The 15,378-nt window shown below is 44.1% G+C and overlaps 1 protein-coding gene across 1 annotated transcript; it reads left to right on the top strand.

Moving 5' to 3' along the window:
- The first annotated feature begins 11,844 nt into the window (after positions 1 to 11,844).
- On the top strand, positions 11,845 to 15,116 carry gemin7 (gem (nuclear organelle) associated protein 7). The gene is made up of 2 exons (XM_080460173.1): positions 11,845 to 11,920; positions 12,975 to 15,116. The coding sequence occupies exon 2, from the start codon at positions 12,998 to 13,000 to the stop codon at positions 13,382 to 13,384; it is 387 nt and encodes a 128-aa protein (XP_080316299.1). The 5' UTR covers positions 11,845 to 11,920; positions 12,975 to 12,997; the 3' UTR covers positions 13,385 to 15,116.
- The last annotated feature ends 262 nt before the right edge of the window (positions 15,117 to 15,378 follow it).

Raw genomic sequence — 15,378 nt, 5'->3', positions numbered from 1 at the left:
TCAGTCCTTTGGCTCACAGGCAACCAGGGCAGGGATAGGCGCACGGGCGTACTGTGCTCCACTCCCTTTGTGTCGGTGAGGACTCTGGCTGCAGCATTCTGGGTGAGTTGCAGTTGTCTGAAAGTTATAAACATTCTGTGTCCACATTTCAAACGTTCCCAAAACCTGACAGCAACTGAAAAATGCTGGAAGAGTCTGGAGATATTGCGGAGGTGGAAGAATGCAGTCTGGGTGATGTTTTAAATCAGGGGTGTCAAACTCAGATCCTCGTGGGCCGCAGCCCTGCACGTTTTCAATGTCTCCCTCCCCTGAATGTCCTGATGGTTCATCAACACATTCAGCACAAAGCCAGATAACGAGCTGCTCATTGCAATCAGCTGTGTTGAAGCTGGGAGACATGCAAAACGTGCAGGGCTGCGGCCCTCGAGGCCTGGCGTTCGACACGTGTGTTTTAAATAGAGGCACAAATGAGAGGGGGCTGTCCAGAATGAGTTCTTTTCATTACCAGTAATGTGAATCAAACACTATTAGATCCATAATTGTTAATCATCTGATTGAATATCTTCTTAGTATATGATGACAATAGACCGAACAGAACTGAAATTTCTCCGGGTTATAAATCATTTGATATAAAATGAAATCACACACTGTAATAACTACTAATTGATTTCATACTAAAATGGCTGGCCTATATATTTTTCATCACTGCTTTCAAGCAAAGGTGTTCTGATGTTATGATGACTGTGAATAAATAAAAGAGTTTAGTGGTGTTATTTTTCATCCCATCCAATTTTACAGGTTAGTGCTGACACTGTGTACATCACAGACGACACAAACTGTCATTTTCCCAGAGGTCCTAGGACATTTCCCCACCATGACGCTCTCCAATAATGAGGTGCGTAAAGATCAGGGGCCAAGCATGACCCCCTTTGCCCTCTGTGTCCTCAGCGGGTCCAGGAGGGCCACTACTATTCAGGACCCCAAGACTAATTGCTTTTACCAGACACAAGGAAGGGGTTACTACAGCCTCGTTTCCACAGAGCCCCTTGGTGCCGGTACGGGTCAGGTCGGAACCGGTTGTTGTGCGTTTCCACTGACTCAGAACCGTTACCAACCGGTACCATTGGTAACCATTTCTCGCTACCCCTCCACTTGGGGTACCAGGCACAATGTGCCGGATATGAGGGGGAGGAGCTTCAACACTGCCGTCTGCTCATTGGTCCGTGACAACCGCTGTTCTCCCAGCAAGCAGCCATTTCCAATCAGTTGTCCGGCAGCAATCAGGTCACTTTTTTGAAAATGTCCTCCCGTTATGGCGTGACATCCTGCATGATTACACAACCGTTCATAACCCCGCCTACATTTCAAACCGAACCCCGTGTAATGGAAACGCGGCACTGAAATGGGTCTGGTTACAGATAGCCGACCCCACCCCACGGGCACCGGCACCAAGGGGCACTGTGGAAACGAGGCTTACTTGATCATGCAATTGATTTTGCATGATTTTGAGTCAATTGAGTTTGCAGCTGAATGTCATTCAAAAATCTATAAATGTGCATGTCATTCCACAACCTCACCCCAATCAGAACAGATTATTATTTATCATCTGGAATTGATGTGTTGTGGATTTGTTTATAAACTATTGGAGGATTTGATCTTTCCTCAGGGAGAAATAAAGGAGTGTCTGTCTGTCTGTTTGATCCCCAGGTCCCTCCATAGTGCCGACTTTGTTCGTGGAAAATTGGCAACCTCCAGAACAGGCGACTGTTGAGGTCATCTCCGCAAAGGTAAGGGAGGCCTTTGCCCTCTGTGTGTTATCAGTGACCTCACTGATAGTCAGGATAATGAAATCCTGTATTCAGAATGTATTAACCAGCTTTTTTCTTTAATTGTTTTAAACTGCTGTCATTGTCTGTGACACATGTGTTTTCACCACATATACACATTTTTACATTGAAGGGCAGTTGTCACTTACACTTGCCTTGTGTGTTCAAACAAGCAGCTTGTTTGAATGTACATTGAAAAAAAACAAACAGACCGTAGTTATGGAGACCAAAAGTAACAAGTCTCATTTCAGTGTATGAATCAGCATTTCTTATAGAAACTAACTTTGATTCTAAGAAAGGGTTTTGGCAAGTTTTGCACCTTTGGTAAGAGGAGCGAGTTTTATGATGTACATACATCACAGGAAACAATTAACGCACCCATCATGTGGACTCTGTTGTTATTATTGACGGCAATATTTCTTCAAGATCCCTTGCCCGATCCCAACCCAGTCTCTCTCCCAGCCTTGTATAATACCTCCGTTTGTCCACAGCTAAAAAAAAAAAAAGGAGTTTCACAAAGTTGCATAAAAAAAAGCTATAATTATAATTCAAACAATACTGTTAATACAATACATGATCTATGTAATTGTATCTAATACGTTAAACCTTACAAATTAATACCGTCTTTTGAAACAGGTTTGTTTGGACTACAAATTTGAACCCATATGACGAATATATTTCTGCTTAATTTGCCTTTATAAATTATACTGGTAGTTTTACGTCTTTTCTTTTCATGAATTTCATAAATTTTTTTGTTCAGATGTGTTTGTTCTTACTGATCAATCAATCAATCAATCAATCAATCAATCAATCAATCAATCAATCAATCAATCAATCAATCAATCAATCAATCAGTGTGCCTGTTTGTCTGCATGTATATACTGCATTACTACAACATCAAGATCTTAACTTTTCAAATGTTTTTTTGGTTTTTCTGAAGATTCTGGGATATGGATGTAACCCTGTTATTTTGCTCTGTCTTATCCTAGAATAGAGTATGATTTAAACACTTGTTAAAATGAATGGAGTGTAATTCTGAGTTTCGCCAAAAGGTGGCAGTGCACTAACACACTTAGCACACTTCTTCGTTGTTTTCTTTCTCTGGCATCCATCTTGCTAAGCTAAGCACATCGTGGAGAGACAAACCGAGAGCACCTGTGAATGTTTAGAACTCATTGAAACTTAAAAGAAAATCATTTAGAAACGTGGTTATCCTGGTGAGTCCTGACTACATTTTCTGTGTATTAGCATACGATTAAAACATAAGAAATGACTATAAACATGTTTGTGAACCTTGCTGACGAGGAAAACCAGTCAGGAGAGTGTTAATTGTTGAACCTGACTCCGGAAAGAGTGAAGTTATTACTTTTTTTATTTACTTTCACCTGGACCTCCCCCTTGAACTGCCACCTTATCGCGGTGGGGGAGTTTGAGTACCCGAATGATCCTAGGAGCTACGTTGTCGGGGGGCTTGCCCCACAGTAGGGTCTCCCAAGGCAAACTGGTCCTAGGTGACGAGTCAGACCAAAAGCAGTTCAACAAGCCCCCTATGAAAATACAACAAAAGAGGAAAGTGACGTCGCCCGGCGAGGCGCAGCCGGGGCCTCACCCTGGAGCCAGGCCTGGGGTTGGGGCTCGCATGCGAGCGCCTGGTGGCCGGGCCTTTGCCCGCGGGGCCCGGCCGGGCCCAGCCCGAAGGGATGACGCGGGTCCCTCCTCTTCCTCCTGTGAGCTCACCACCCACAGAGGCAACCGTAGGGGTTGGGTGCAATGTGGATTGGGTGGCAGTCGACGGCAGGGGCCTCGACGACCTGATCCCCGGACACGGAACCTTGCTTTTGGGACATGGAACGTCACCTCGCTGGGGGGGAAGGAGCCTGAGCTTGTGCGGGAGGTAGAGAGATACCGGCTAGATATAGTCGGGCTCACCTCCACCCACAGCTTGGACTCTGGAACCCAGCTCCTTGACAGGGGCTGGACACTCCACTTCTCCGGAGTTGCCTGCGGTGAGAGGCGGCGGGCTGGCGTGGGCTTGCTTATTGCCCCACAGCTCAGCCGCCATGTGTTGGAGTTCACCCCAGTGAGGGAGAGGGTCGCGTCCCTACGCCTTCGGGTAGGAGACAGGTCTCTGACTGTTGTCTCGGCCTACGGACCGAACAGCAGTACAGAGTACCCGACCTTCTTGGAGTCCCTGGGAGGGGTGCTGGATAGTGCTCCAACTGGGGACTCCATTGTTCTATTGGGGGACTTCAATGCCCACGTGGGCAACGACAGTGTGACCTGGAAAGGGGTGATTGGGTGGAACGGCCTCCCTCATCTGAACCCGAGCGGTGTTCTGTTATTGGACTTCTGTGCTAGTCACAGTTTGGCCATAAGGAACACCATGTTCGAGCACAGGGGTGTCCATAAGTGCACTTGGCACGAGGACACCTTAGGCTGGAGGTCGATGATAGACTTTGTGGTCGTGTCATCTGATCTCCGGCCACGTGTCTTGGACACTCGGGTGAAGAGAGGGGCAGAGCTGTCAACTGATCACCACCTGGTGGTGAGTTGGATGCGCTGGACGGGGAGAAAGCCGGACAGACTCGGCAGGCCCAAACGTGTCACGAGGGTCTGTTGGGAACGCCTGGCCGAGCCCTCTGTCCGCGCAGTCTTCAACTCCCGCCTCCGGGAGAGCTTCTCACGGATTCCGGGGGAGGTTGGAGACATTGAGTCCGAGTGGACTATGTTCTCCACCTCCATTGTTGAAGCTGCTACTCGGAGCTGTGGTCGCAGGGTCTCTGGTGCCTGTCGTGGCGGCAACCCCCGAACCCGGTGGTGGACACCGGAAGTAAGTCATGTCGTCAAGCTGAAGAAGGAGTCCTATCGGGCGCTGTTAGCTCATAGGACTCCTGAGGCAGCTGACGGGTACCGGCAGGCCAGGTGGGCCGCAGCCCGGGCCGTGGTGGAGGCAAAAACTCGGGCCTGGGAGGAGTTCGGGGAGGCCATGGAGGAGGACTATCGGTCGGCCCCGAGGAAATTCTGGCAAACCGTCCGGCGCCTCAGGAGGGGGAAGCAGTTTTTCACCAACACCGTTTACAGTGGAGGTGGGGAGCTGTTGACCTCAACTGGAGATGTCGTCGGGCGGTGGAAGGAATACTTCGAGGACCTCCTCAATCCCACCATCACGTCTTCCGCTGAGGAAGCAGAGGCTGGGTTCTCAGAGGTAGACTCGTCCATTACCCAGGCTGAAGTCACCGAGGTAGTTGCTCAGCTCCTCGGTGGCAAGGCACCGGGAGTGGATGAGATTCGCCCTGAGTTCCTTAAGTCTCTGGATGTGCAGGGACTGTCGTGGCTGACACGTCTCTGCAACATTGCGTGGCGGTCGGGGACAGTGCCTCTGGAGTGGCAGACCGGGGTGGTGGTCCCTCTTTTTAAGAAGGGGGATCGGAGGGTGTGTTCCAACTACAGGGGGATCACACACCTCAGCCTCCCTGGGAAAGTTTATTCCAGGGTACTGGAGAGGAGGATCCGGCCGTTAGTCGAACCTCGGATCCAAGAGGAACAATGCGGTTTTCGTCCAGGTCGTGGAACACTGGACCAGCTCTATACCCTCCACTGGCTACTCGAGGGTTCATGGGAGTTCGCCCAATCAGTCCACATGTGTTTTGTGGACCTGGAGAAGGCGTTCGACTGTGTCCCTCGGGACGTCCTGTGGGGGGTGCTCCGGGAGTATGGAGTCCGGGACCCTTTGCTAAGGGCTGTCCAGTCCCTGTACGCCCGGAGCAGGAGTTTGGTTCGCATTGCCGGCAGTAAGTCGGACCTGTTCCCAGTGCACGTTGGCCTCCGGCAGGGCTGTCCTTTGTCACCGGTTCTGTTCATAACTTTTATGGACAGAATTTCTAGGCACAGCCAGGGACTGGAGGGGGTCTGGTTTGGGGACCACAGGATCTCGTCTCTGCTTTTTGCAGACGATGTGGTCCTGGTGGCTTCATCAAACCTGGACCTTCAGCGTGCACTGGCGCGGTTCGCAGCCAAGTGTGACGCAACTGGGATGAGGATCAGCACCTCTAAATCCGAGGCCATGGTTCTCGACCAGAAAAAGGTGGCTTGCCCCCTTCAGGTCGGTGGAGAGCCCTTGTCCCAAGTGGAGGAGTTCAAGTATCTCGGGGTCTTGTTCACGAGTGGGGGGAAGATGGAGCGTGAGATCGACAGGCGGATCGATGCAGCGTCTGCAGTTATGCGGTCGCTGTATCGGTCCGTCGTGGTGAAGAAGGAGCTAAGCCAAAAGGCGAGGCTCTCGATTTACCAGTCGATCTTCGTTCCTACCCTCACCTATGGTCATGAGCTTTGGGTCATGACCGAAAGAACGAGATCCCGGATACAAGCGGCTGAAATGAGTTTCCTCCGTAGAGTGGCTGGGCGCACCCTTAGAGATAGGGTGAGGAGCTCAGTCACCAGGGAGGAGCTCGGAGTAGAGCCGCTGCTCCTCCGCATCGAGAGGAGCCAGCTGAGGTGGCTCGGGCATCTGTTTCGGATGCCCCATGGACGCCTCCCTCGGGAGGTGTTCCGGGCATGTCCCTCCGGTAGGAGGCCTCGGGGCAGACCTAGGACACGCTGGAGAGACTATGTCTTTCGGCTGGCCTGGGAACGCCTCGGGGTCCCACCGGAGGAGCTGGAGGACGTGTCTGGGGCGAGGGAAGTCTGGGCTTCCTTGCTTAGACTGCTGCCCCCGCGACCCGGCCCCGGATAAGCGGAAGAAAATGGATGGATGGATGGATGGATGGACAATCACCTTTCATGGAAGAAATGACAGTGAACAAGAAGTTGCACATGTCTGGAGTTGTTTTGTGTATGTTAAGATGGTTACAATACTATGTTTTATATTGTATTGAAGATAAATAATATGTGTAAAATGAGTGCCAATTTTGATTGTAATACTGTTTTATTTTGTTTATCTCAGCTGATAAGCTAAATTTGAGTTGAGGAATGGAATATGAATAAGAACACAAAGACTGATTAGTAGTTAATTTTCTGCACGTTCTGCAGATTCGTCTGGATCTGATTCTTGGTTCTGCTGAACTGGATTCCTCTTCGTTCGCCCTGGTGCCTGGTTCCCTGAGCCATCTCCTCGTCCAACAGTGCTGCAACGGTCACACTGGGGTATCCCTCTCCCTTTCCCTCCCCTCTCCTTTTTTTTATGGACACTGAGTATTACAGATCCTAATTTGAGTGCACTCAGGGGTAAATTTTATTTGGTACCCACCTTTATATTTTTTTGTCTTTTATTTTATTCTTTCCTGAGATCTCAGAGGTTATATTGTTGTTGATCTGTACATTTGTTGTGTTATTTCAAATGAAACATTGACTTACAAAAAAAGAAAGAACTGGAAAAACAAATACTAATTCAAACTAAGACTTAAATCTGTTGTCGTGTGCTTCTTTCGGAGTGGAATCTACCAGTTATTAAACTGTTAGATGTATATACAACCAGCCTCCTCATCGAATCTAGATTTAGATAGCCTTACCTTCGAATCGTAAGAGTTCCTACTAGCAGGAAAAGCACCGTAGGGCTACATGGACATAACAATGGGTACTTTTTTTTCTAAGGGAATTAAAATAATAAATAATAAAGCATTGACAATATTTTTAATAAAGCAAATGTATACATGGAAACATGGAACGCGGCTCCCACTCTACCAACTTTATTTGGCTCCCCTGAGAAATATTTGGGAATGGTTTACTACAATAAAAAAATCACACCGTCAGTGGACTTTAACACACACTGTTAAAATCCACTAAATGCATCTGTAGTGAAGGTATACATTTACAATACATTTCTGCTTCAACCATGTGCATTTTGGTCTTCATAAAAAACTCCAAATGACGAGGAGTCATTTTTCTTGTTCATGCTTTGAGTCTTGGAACAAGATTGGTGTCAGACATTCCTTGAAAGGAGCTTAAAGAGCTGACTTAACCCTTTGAAGCTGAGCCGAGACATGAAGCCTGCTGGGCCTTTTGGCCCCTGTTGCTGTTTTGGTCTCATTTGGCCTTAACAGTAGATGCAAACCTGAAACTTGAACTGTGAGGCCCCTGATAATTCTAAAATCCTTATCTGGTGGAATCATTTTATAAGCCTATCCCAAACTAGAAGCATCTTCAGGAAAGAGGTGAGGCTTCTGAATATTAAACCCTAGTTTCTGGCAGTGGCGTGAATACATTCCAGAAATCTCATCTCATTTGGAGGAATGGATATCGCCACGTCCTGTACGGGGCAGCAGAAAGGACCCGGTTAACTTCCCGGTTAAAAGGTTAGCATTCTAACCTGGAATTGTTTGCCCAAGCTTCTCCGCTGCATCGCTGCTCAGCCACAGCCACACGGCTGTGACAAGCTGAATGGTAAAAGAGACCGTCCCTCTAAACCCTCAGTCATTTAACATCCAAACCAAAAGCTTGTACTCCATTCTGAATGTTAATAATTGACTGCTGATTACATACATGTATATCAGTCATGTGAGCTTGTTTCGTAATTGTGAATGTGACAAATCTCGAAATTATTTGTCATTCACTGTGAGTTCCTCTCAATACTATTTGGTTGGGGGAAAAGCGACAGCTGAACAGTGACTCATTAGATGTTAGTCATATAAAGGTTAAAAGAACGTGCTCATACAGTATTTACAGAAAAACACAGGCCATAGTCATAGAAAGTAACAAGCGGGTTTCGCGCACCTCATTGGAGCGTAGAAAATCAGCGTGCGTCAGCGTGAAGCTGCACTAGAGTTCTGGGTCCTTGGAAAGCAGAGTGAGTTTCACGCTGCATGAACTTATGTCAATTAAAAGTGACTGCGCCAGATAGTTTCCCCTTACAAAGGGGAACACGCCAAGGGTGCTGCTTGTCACCAATTGTGTTTGCTATCAGCATAGAACCACTTGCAGGACTAATTAGAAAAGATCCATTCAATTTTAAAGTCCCACAGATTGTCCTTGTACACTGATGATGGCATGCTGTATATTAACGAACCACTGACGTCTATACCAGAGCTTTTGAAATGTTTAAAGGACTCCAGTATTGTTTCAGGGTACAAAGTAAATGAGGCAAAAGCCGAAGCCATGATAATAAAGGGAATCTGGCCTTCAGAATTATCCAAGTGTGCAAAATTGAAGTGGTCTCCTAATGGTTTTCAATACTTAGGAATTGTCATTCCACCTGATATGACTCAGCTATATAAAGCTAATTTGGGAAATATTACTGCTCCCCTTTTTTGGGAGGATTAAAACAGAATGAATATTCTCCCCAGATTTCTATATCTGTTTTTGCCTCGGCCCAACTGGATCCCAGCAAATAATCCGCTACAGGAAAGGACACATCATCTCCAAAACCAGCAGGCTTCATACTCTTGTGATCATTAATGTTGTCAGTAAATTTGAGAAAATTTGGATGAAAACATCAAGATACAATAATTATAACGAAAAGGTTTGACCTGATGGTGGTGCTAGAGGACAGGTCAACTCACTCATTATTTTTTATTTTTTTTTATTTATGTATTCAACAAATAAACAAAGTGCCTGACACAAAAACTCGTGCAACAATTTTGTTTAAATCATTTTCCAGGGGCAAACATGCCTGAGGTCAAATTGACCCTGAGGGTAAAAAGTGTGAGTAGAATTGGAGGATAATAGGAGGGTTAAGGCAATCTTTGCGGAGATAAATCTGACATTGCAGAATGAATGGAGTCACTTCACTGAATGTTGTGAGGGAGCTGCCAGCTCCTGTTAGAGAGACGAGAGACTACAGAGGAAATGCTTTACTCAGGGGCAATGATCAGTGTTATTTTGGCTGAAATGACAAATGAACAGAGTCATATTTATTGATGGTGTGTGTTGTGTGAGCTCAGTGACACGATTTGTGAAAACACATAATCACAATCATCGAGCAGCAGCGTTTTACCAAAATTTTATTAAAATCTCCCATAATTAAAGGACACCACCCGTGAAAGATGCGATCAACATATTGTTGCAAAAATACTGTGAGGAGACGGACATGTTGCGGCATGTTGATCAACAGTATGCAGCCATGTTAACTCAGTCCGTCACTGATGCCAACAGCTTGCTGCACCAACCAGGCTGCTTATCACGGTGTGCAAATCACCTCACAAAAACTTTTAAACACCACTTTATCTCTGAGCACAACCCTGGAGAAACCTGTGCATGCGGCGATTGTGGCAGTCTTTATCAGATGAGAATGAGACAGCCTCGGTTCTGGTCGTCACCATAAAGCCTGCAGTAGTAAACCCACCAGCCTCGTACAAACCCCGAACACAAGACCCTATTGAGGGAATTGTGGAGAGCATCTTGGACAGGCAGCAGCAACATCAGCATTAATCAGCGTCAAAGTAAGAAAAGAAAAAAAAATAATGGATGACTTTGTATATAGTTTGTAGTGTTGTGTTGAATGAGGGGCTTACATGTTTATGTATGAAGAAGTGCAGATAAGATCATGTTCATTTGTATATACTGTACCTAAATCACATAAACATAATTTTGAACATTTTAGCCATAGTAGAATTATGATTACATGTCATATATTTGTCCCATTCATGCAGTCTATATAAATAGTTGTATAGGAATTGTGACTTTTAATGTTCCATGTTTTTACTTCTCTTTGTAATGGCACCACAGAATTTTAAGTTCATGTGAACATTGAAAGAAGTCATCGCATTACATCCCTCACACTTATAGTTGTAACTTTCCCCAAACTAAACTAAACATGGGAAAATGCAGCCGTGAAACCTGAACAACCAGATCCACCACAAACAAAGGGTGCGGAACATGAAGTCATACACGTTTGCTGTCAGCGATTTGTTGCTCCTGGCAGAATGAAGAAGACGGTGTGCTGCAGTCTCCTCCCTGTTTTAACAGGTTGTCAAGTCACTGACCGCCCACACATGTTTGACAGAGGCACACGTAGGGTGAAAATATAAAAGGTTTAATCTGATCAGATAAATGAGACGGCATGGAACACGAGGGTCTTTCTAGCATGTACTCGGCTTGGCCTCGCCTCGCCTCTGTTTTTAGGCTTTTCCATTAGGTGTTAGTAAAGTTTCAAAGTATTGTACCATTTGTTTGTTTTATTTTTTAACATCAGCTGCTACTAACAGCTGGGGGCCGAAGTTGACTCATCAGTTAACAGGGGAACTGGTTAAATCGAAGCACCGAACAGTGAGGCACACCTTTGACCACAAAGCATGATTGTAACAATCCACATTTTGTTATATTAATCATTTGAGCTGATATCCAACACAGAGTTGTAGCTCCACCAATTCCTCAAAATAAAATACATTTTCTATTGAGAATCATTTGCAAGTTCAAATGAGTTGTTTTGTAGAACACATATCATCTGTGGTTCAAATGTTTTAAGTCCTCTATTTTCAAAGGGCTCATCTACCAATGATGTAAAGCCATTACGCTGATGAGTGCTTTTGAATATTTCCCAGTTTTCACCATGTTCACAATCCATTGTTTATCGAAGAACTTCTCTGAGCAGTATGCAGCAGCTCATTCAGGTGTTTGCGGGAGAAAAGAGTTTTTTAAATGACTGATCTATATGAAGCAGAAAACACTCTGGCTGCTGTACAAGGAGGTGAAGGTTAGTTGACCATACACACATTTATGATTTCTAAACACAAAATAGCTTGATTGACACTTACAATAAAGTAGATATAATTAGTGATACAGTCACATAAGCAAGTATTTTCAATGCTTTCCACGCCCGGCAGGTATTTGAACTCATGAGATTTTCACCGTGAGGCACGCCTGCTACAATAACAAATGTGTGAGTATATTGTTTACTCCTCCAATTTCAGTTCTATAACTCCACAATACCGACTGAGGTTAACATATGAGGAGAACATTGAACTGAAGCAGCTTGTTGAAGCAAAATGAAGGCTAATTGGTGAAACTGAAAGAAGTGAAAAGAACTTTGTAGAAACGTTTATAAGCGAAGCTAAGCTGCTTTCCCCCTGGTGTTCTGTAGGGGGCGGTGTTTGCTGCTGTAGCCTCTCACTGCGAAGAAGAAAAGGCGGAAGTGGAGCTGCAGCTGCTGCATGTGTATATAGGTGAGTCAGAAATAAGTTGAACTCGTGTAAAGTCCTAGATATATGCAATGGTTTCTGTGTTGTATCAACATGACACAACAAAGTTATTGTGAACATAATGTGTGTCATGAGCGATTTAAAATAGCTCGTTTTCGAGTCGGGCAGCCCCAGCTGAAGTACTTTATGTGAATATGTCTCGTGTGAGTCAGCTTTGATAGGAACATTTAAGTGAAGCGCGTGAATCAGTTCATATTTATGGAGCAGCGACCTGTCCAGGGTGCACCCTGCATTTAGCTGGGATGAGCTTCTGCCACAAAACTGAGCTGGATGAAGCGCGTTTTTAATCTCATATTTAGTATTCCGTTACCTTCTCGCTATTCCAGTTGGTTGTCAATGCCGACAGGTATTTCATTTCACTCTCATTAAAGTGCTTTATAAGAACAATAAGAACACACGTGCTTTATGAACTCATCCATCCAAACAAGACAGAAAAATGCACCAAGAAAATATTACTATAAAACACTAAAAAGTGCGGGGTGGGCTTCCTCTCTAGGTTCCATGGAAGTCCCTCCATAGTTTTATTTATATATATATATATATATATATATATATATATCTTGTATAGAGCTTTGTTCTGTTCATGGTCTGGGTACACACTGGACAGATCATCAGTCAATCATAGAAAAAAGATCATGCTTTAAAGGAGAAACAAAAAAACTGGACAGTGAACGTATCAAACTCAAACGTCTTTGAGTGTCCAGAAGAGCACTATATAAAACCTATACATTATTATTATTAAAGTAATCATAATATGTATATTAAATGATAAAAGTTCCTTTTTTATAGGGGTTACAAGTAGGACTTGGCATCTTCTATGGGATGAGAGGTTGCGGTGTCAGAATTGTATGACGTATTTAAGAGTGTGGCCCAGATGTCTTTGACTGATTTGGGTTGTCAATTCAAACTTTAGTTTTCTGTATTAATATACTCCAGAGTATGATGTAATTTATAAAGAATTATATTAGGTTTCGTCATTGTTTAAATGTTGGTTAATACCTTACATTTCTTTGCTCAGACATTGACAATAAAAACAACAACATGGCAACCCCGGTGTCCGTGCTCCGCCTGCCTAAGGGACCTGACCCCAACAGTCGCGGATTCGATCCCAACTCGCCTCGCTTCATAGCACTCTGCCGCACCTCCATTCCCTCTTCAGCCATGCCAGGAGGAGACGCTGAGCAGCTGCAGGAGGAGCAACATGCCCGATCTGCCCTGAGAGAGCGCTTCCTCCGGTGTCTGCTCTCCATAAGCAACAAGAAAGTTCAGTTCCACATGCATGAGAACGTGAAGGTGGAGGCCACGTTTAGAGCATCAGACATCGACGTGCTGAACTTCCAGGTCTCGGAACTGCACACTCCCATTGGAGTGCAGAAAGAGGCCCTTATCAGGTGTCACGATGTAATATCATTCACCTTTGATGTATGAACACTTTAAGAGGTGTGCACAGAAACTGGAAGATATTTACTGGATGCAAATATGTTTTTTGGGTTGTTTTTTTTATAAAGGTTGTTATTTTTGCTAATATCCTGCCCGTTTTGACTGCGGCTGTAGTAGATCATACTGACATTTGGCTTCATTTAAAAATCCTGGACTGAGGAGAAGTTCCACTTATTGAACACCAGAGGGAGTCATATCCATTTGTTTGGTGTTAAAACCTGAGCGCGTGAACTTGTGAAGGTCTTCTATCCGAACGAGAAGCACTATTGACGTTCAGAAATCACTGTTTTGTTGTGCTTTTTTGCAAAGGACCGATATCGTCATGTTTCTTTCTCATGCATATCAGTGCTCTCATACATGTTAGACCATCTTGAGAAGTGATTGAGCAAGAAAAGACTTTAACTGTTCCTGTTTTTGAGCTTATGTTTGAGAAGTTGATGAACCCACAACAGCAAATCAAACTGTCAAGTCCAATTTTTATCACACATCAACCCTTGAGAGATTTAAAATGACATTCAAACTAAACAAATTCTTCAATGAAAACTTTACACATTCAGTGTTATTTGAGTAAACCATCTGCATGTGTTATGGAGCCTTTGGTGCATCGAAGGAAAACTTATAACAGAGTAAATGACATTTGCAAATAAATCATTTGAAGAAGGGGCTGTCATTTAGATTTGTTCAAGCAGGAAAACAAAAACTTGCCCCCAGCACAACCTTCTTCGGTAATCAGTAGATTTGCAACAATGCAGTGAGAAATGCATTTTAATCCCTGTGAAAGTGAGCTTACCAGATTTGTGATGAAAATTGCAATAACTAGTGAAAATATTTGAACAGTTAGGACCTTATAAGGAACTTGAAAGAAAAGGCAAGGAATATTGGATGTGTTTATGGTTGATGATGGAACGCTGACCTTTGTTCCCAAATATATAACACTTTAATGGCATCTTTCAGTAGTGGTTCAGCAAATTAATTTACACCTGCATATACTTTCCACTCTATAACTCTCTTAGTGTCATGTGCATGAGTGCTGCTGGGTCATTATGATGTGATGTATAATGACATTTAATGTTAAATATCCTAAAGATGCTCTCTTAGATAGAGATGTGACTGCGAAGGCCATTGGGGTGTAGTAAACTCAGCTAGAAATCACCGTCTACACCAAAGGATGGAACTGGTTCAACTGTTTGTTTGTTTTTGGGTTAGAGCAACATGGAGCTGAAATGATTATGAAATTTCCGACCAGCTAAAGATGAGATAAGATAAGATAGGACTTGATTTATCCCACATTGGTAAATTCAGTTGTCGCAGCAGCTGCAAATTGCACAAAAGAGATGAAAAAATAACATTACAGTATAATCTTAAATATTGTGAATTTTGAACAAGAAAATGACACAGATATAAGAAATTAACCCACGACTTATTTCAAGGAGCAATTTGCAACTCAACCACTGTTTCAAAAGTGAGTTGAAGGGATTAAAAACAGCAATACATAATTAAGACCTTTATTAAGATAAAGGTCATTGAAAAAGTACAGTCTATTGTTTATTCGAAAGCTTGTTCAAATAACCAATGTTTTAATTCCTGATTAAAAAGGTCATGAAAGGTCAAAGGTTTTTAGGTTGTTTTCTCTTTTTCTTTTTTTTTAATGATTATGTCTGTAGTTGTCTTGTGCCTTTTTCATCATCTTGTCTTTCTTTTTGTAATTTTAAAGAGTTTGAAATAAGAAATATTGTGATTGCTTGAGAAGGAGGTTGCGTGGTCCTGGCTAAAAAATGGGGCATTTCACTTTCATATCGACACACACACACACGCACACACACACACACACACACACACACGAAAGCTCAAGCCCGATGGTGGAAAATGAGGAAAAGTACATCAGATTTAGGCCCGTATAAGCATGCTTCTAAACACCACACTAAGGAATTGTGGCGTACATACTTGAATGACGTGCGCTCTGAGACCCTGAGTGCTCCAAC

This window comes from Lipophrys pholis (genome assembly GCF_963383615.2).
Source record: "Lipophrys pholis genome assembly, chromosome: 3".
Taxonomy (NCBI): Eukaryota; Metazoa; Chordata; class Actinopteri; order Blenniiformes; family Blenniidae; genus Lipophrys; species Lipophrys pholis.
Note: the sequence above shows the minus strand (reverse complement) of the source record. Positions and strands in the feature narration are given on the sequence as shown.

Bases quoted from the DNA above. Each gene is read 5' to 3' on its own strand.
- gemin7 (XM_080460173.1), top strand. From the start codon at position 12,998: ATGGCAACCCCGGTGTCCGTGCTCCGCCTGCCTAAGGGACCTGACCCC.